Consider the following 4,392-nt stretch of genomic DNA (forward strand, 5'->3'; position numbering starts at 1 on the left):
CTTTATATTCATTTTCAATTTATTATTTATTTATGTATTTATTTTCTTTATAATTTTACAGTTCCTTTTACAAAAATTTCTTAAAATTTTTTAAATAAATTAAATATACATGTAGAAAACGCTATATAGCCACATTTTCATTCAATTAATAATATGTTGACAACAATTGAACAAAAATCTAGTTCATTATAAAAACTGATGAAATTTCTAATCCTCATATGACTGCAAAGATGCTAGACCTATGGACCCAACATTTTTCTTCACACATCCAACAAAACAGTACATTACATGATTTAATACAAGTTATTGAAAACTCTATATGCACAAGGTGCTTGGCAGCATCATCACAAGTAATATCAATGATTCATGCTATATTGCTATTGCAAATGTTTAACATATCACATAATGTATAAAATTAATATGCAGTAAGTCTCCCAATAGCCAACATTACACTTTAGATAGTCACACAACAAGCAGACAACATATAGTTGTCCCAAAAGCACCGGTTCAGTATGACACTTCAGTCGCTTTCGGCTATGAGGCAACCATGTGAACAAATTCCCATTAGTTTCAATGAGAAATTGTTCCCTTTACCCCATTACATCCAGAAGCAACAGAAAACATCACCATTCCCAGCACTGTTTGAAATTTGCTAGCATAGAGCAAGGTTAACAATATAACATGATATAAGACTTTCCATGTACATCAGAAGCTTATTGTGCATATTTAAGCAAGGTTGGCAGCAACCTTTGGTTGAATTTCTCTTTCTGGTGCCAGAGGCTTCCCAAAGCAGCCTGCATCTGGTGAAACTTGAGCGCTGAACTCAGGTTTTATGGTTTCAGCCATTTTCATTGCAGGAGGTGAGGGATATGGGCTTTTGCTGCACAGTCTGCAAAGAGGAAGTAATTAAGAAAAATCATGATTGATTCATGATAACACAAATTATGATATTAGTAATTTTTTAGAACAACATGCATAGAAGCTTGGATTTTAGTTTATCATATGAGTCACTAAATGGAGTCTATAATGAGTGCCTATGATATGTCGCTCAATGGAATCATCTCTGATTTATTTACTCTTCATTCAGCATTTTGCTCCCAGGTTGCATTTAATAGTCTATAGCTTTTAAGTTTTAGAAGTTCTAAAAATTGGCAAAATGTTTTGTTAAATGTTTTTGAAAGTGGGAATGAAATGCATAGCTTCATGTATATGATCTATTTCTCTGGAATAACTCCACATTTCATATGAAACAAATCTTTTTAAGATCTGTCCAAGAAAGTGGACTCTTGCAATTATTCTCAACCTGAAATCAATATCTTAGAGTGTTTCGTAACACTAGCCCTTTTTTTTTTTTTTGGTTTTTAAGGGGGAAAAAAAACAACATAAAACCTGTTTGGTAGAAAGTGTTTCGCTTATATTTTTGCACTTATCTTGAAAAAATGGAATAAAGAAAACCACAAATCGTAATTTTCATACAGTTGTTTTTATTCTCAAAATAATGTTTCTGTGCCCTCTCACTTTATGGATCTCACCGTTTCTTGACTTCACTGTACCTATTTTTCCCTGGGGAAAATCCGTCACTCTCATTTCTACACAGATCAAAGCTAAAAAAAGATTTGTAATTGTTGATTTAATTATGAGCTCCAAAAGTGTAGCATGGAGAAGAAAATATATGTTATGGGTATCTTGAAGGCATGCATGTAAACATTAGTAATTATGGGGAAATGTTTGTTGGGATATTTTTGGATTTTGCAGTCAATTTGATCTGATGTTTGTCGGTAGTATGACGGGCAAGAACTTGGCAGTCAATTTGATTTTCTAGGGTTGCATAACAGTCAGAGAGCAACCTAAGTGTGAAAAGAGGGTACCTGTCCCGTCGCTTCTCAAAAAATCGCTGAAGAGAATGTCTCCTTGTAATTGGTAATTCTGAATCAACAGAGAATTACAGTGAGAATCATGAGCATATACATAGTCATGTTCATCACAAAAAAATGCATGAACATAAAAGACTAAACCCAATGCAAAATGCATTTCAGTCCTATATTACCAGCTTGCAATTTGCGAAGGGAGAAGCCTTGATGAACTGGAAGAACCTGTGCTTGTGGTGAAGGCAGAGCACTTGTACTGCTTTGCGGTGAAGGAGACCTAGTAAGAACAGGCGTACCACCAGCTGGAGAGCCAGAGATAGCCTTCTTCATGTCAGCAGGTTTAACGGCTACTGCAGCAGCAGCAGCAATAAGCATAATTTCACGAACCTAAGCACACCAAAAATGGTGAAACTGTTACAACAAAATGTATCTATAGAAATTTACATGTTTCTTGAAAGCTCAAGTAAAGGCAAACCTTTTCTGCAGGAATTGTATCAAATACAAGAATGCTTCCACCGTAGAAGATGGTAAGCTGATCTGAAGTAGGGACAGTAGCATTTGGTCCAGATGTTGCCATTGTTGCAGGCCTAAAACAAATATTAGTTGTTACAGTATATTATATGTTGCCAGAATGGAACGTATCTAACTTTTATGCAGTTTCTGCCTTGAGAAAGAATTTGCATTTAGTAAGATCATAAATATCTCCCCCAAAACCCCCACTTCAAATGGAAGTACTTGAGTAATCATGCAATGAATATTTCCTTGTTGACATTGAGAGGCACAAAGGGAGTAATCAAACAAGATAGAGAAACAAGAACATCATACATAAATAGATATGACCAGTCAATTGTGCCCGACCGCTGATTTTTTGCTTTGTAAAATTCCAAATACAAACACGAGTGCCAACCTTCAGGCTGAATATAAAATGATCAATCCTATTCAGGGATATAGGAATCTTATAACTCACTGCAATTTAGAAATGTTTTCCGTTTATTAAATAAGAACTAATGCGACTCATTATCATTGCAACTCATTCATTAAAATCCTTTGGAATCTATGCTGCACATGCAAGCAAAAGGCCTAAATTCCAATCTAGGAGTTATTTACAAAGGTGAAATAACAATGCATAGTGTTCTCCTCATTGAAGACAAGGTTGTAAGTTCAAATTTCCCCTACCTCCCTCATCTATCACAAGTAAAAAATTTAAAAGAAAATTGAAGGGAGCGTATCTATACATTATCCAGCAAGATGCATCCACTTGAATGCTGAATACACAATCCAAAGAGTTCACTTGTGCTCTTGTTCGGTTTTCTAGAAATAGATTAGGAAAAAGGGAGTGCCAGTCAGATATCCTGTGCGACTTCCATTTTTTAGGAGCATCAGGCTGAGTGTTGGGGTAATTTCTCAGCTTAAAACTCAAAATTGGAAAATTCCATCTAATTAAAGAATAAGTAAGCCAAAAGGTAGTATCCCATTATAGGATTTGCATTCTAATTCATTTCAGAACAAATTAAACGGTTCTTTAAGATAATGAAGCAACGAATCAAAGACAATACAATGGTATTCAATTCTCCACAAGCTCCCTTAAAACTTTAACTAGTTTGCTTTTATTTCCTTAATTAACCTTTCACCAGATTCCAATCTACACTTTTTTTTACCACTGAAACCTCACTACCAACATCGTTTCACTCTTTTCCTTTGCTTTTTGCAAAAATACAACAGATCCCATCTCCCAATCCCTTTCTCTCCTTTAAGCTAACTAAACCCCACCCCACCCCACAAATAAAAAAAAAAAATGCCATAGAGTCTTACCTGGAGCTGTTGGTCCAGGGAAGAACCCCTTCCTTGCAAGATCCCATGTTCTCATCAGCTCCATTAGTAGCAGGCAGCTCCTCGCCAGCTTTGGCCTTCACTTCCTCATAGGAATCAGAATCACCCTCCATTTGAAGAAGACCAGAGAGTATAACCCCCAAATTTCTTGCCTCTCTTCCTCTTGGGAAACACAAAAAACAAAGGATTTTAGGACAAAGGAACCAGCTTGACCTGACCCTTTTAATGGGGAGTGGGGACTAGAGAGGCAAACAACCTTATTTCTGGAATAAAATATCAGTCAACCATGGTTTGTGGTCACTGTTATTCCCATTTTTAAAACGTGTCATTTTAGCTCGAGGTTTTATTATATTATTTTATTTTATTTTTAATTATGTTTTTTTGCCTTTTATTATTTTATCTTTCAACTGCTCGTTCATCAGCTTTCTGGACCACAAATGTCGAACTCAACGACTCAGCCGTTGCCGTATCTTTTCGTTTTGGATAATTTTTCAAAATGACTCCCTCAATTTCTCAAAAATTACTATTTGATCTTTACTGTTTTTTGATCTTCAGGTAATATATATTTTATCAACAACTCAATCTTTTCACTCAAGTTAATGTCTTTACATTTTTCCACTTCCTCCTCTTTAACAATGACAGTAGGTCAGATTTTTACCAGATTTGATTGAATTGGATTTTAATAAGATAATTT

At 35.2% G+C, this 4,392-nt stretch overlaps 1 protein-coding gene across 1 annotated transcript; it reads right to left on the reverse strand.

The window, feature by feature from the left end:
• Positions 1-351: 351 nt before the first annotated feature.
• LOC110672935 (protein TIFY 3) lies at positions 352-3,955 on the reverse strand. Its single transcript, XM_058145887.1, has 5 exons — positions 3,681-3,955; positions 2,344-2,455; positions 2,048-2,255; positions 1,869-1,926; positions 352-889 (listed from the first exon to the last, which is right to left on the reverse strand). Exons 1-5 carry the CDS (start codon positions 3,809-3,811, stop codon positions 727-729), a joined length of 672 nt encoding a protein of 223 aa, XP_058001870.1. The 5' UTR covers positions 3,812-3,955; the 3' UTR covers positions 352-726.
• Positions 3,956-4,392: the final 437 nt, after the last annotated feature.

The sequence above is a fragment of the Hevea brasiliensis genome, chromosome 4 (assembly GCF_030052815.1).
Source record: "Hevea brasiliensis isolate MT/VB/25A 57/8 chromosome 4, ASM3005281v1, whole genome shotgun sequence".
NCBI classification, from domain to species: domain Eukaryota; kingdom Viridiplantae; phylum Streptophyta; class Magnoliopsida; order Malpighiales; family Euphorbiaceae; genus Hevea; species Hevea brasiliensis.

Bases quoted from the DNA above. Each gene is read 5' to 3' on its own strand.
- LOC110672935 (XM_058145887.1), bottom strand. From the start codon at position 3,811: ATGGAGGGTGATTCTGATTCCTATGAGGAAGTGAAGGCCAAAGCTGGC. The intron at 1,927-2,047 runs GTAATATAGGAC...CTGTTGATTCAG, and splicing joins CCTTCGCAAATTGCAAGCTG to AATTACCAATTACAAGGAGA. The intron at 890-1,868 runs GTACCCTCTTTT...TCCTCTTTGCAG, and splicing joins TTTGAGAAGCGACGGGACAG to ACTGTGCAGCAAAAGCCCAT.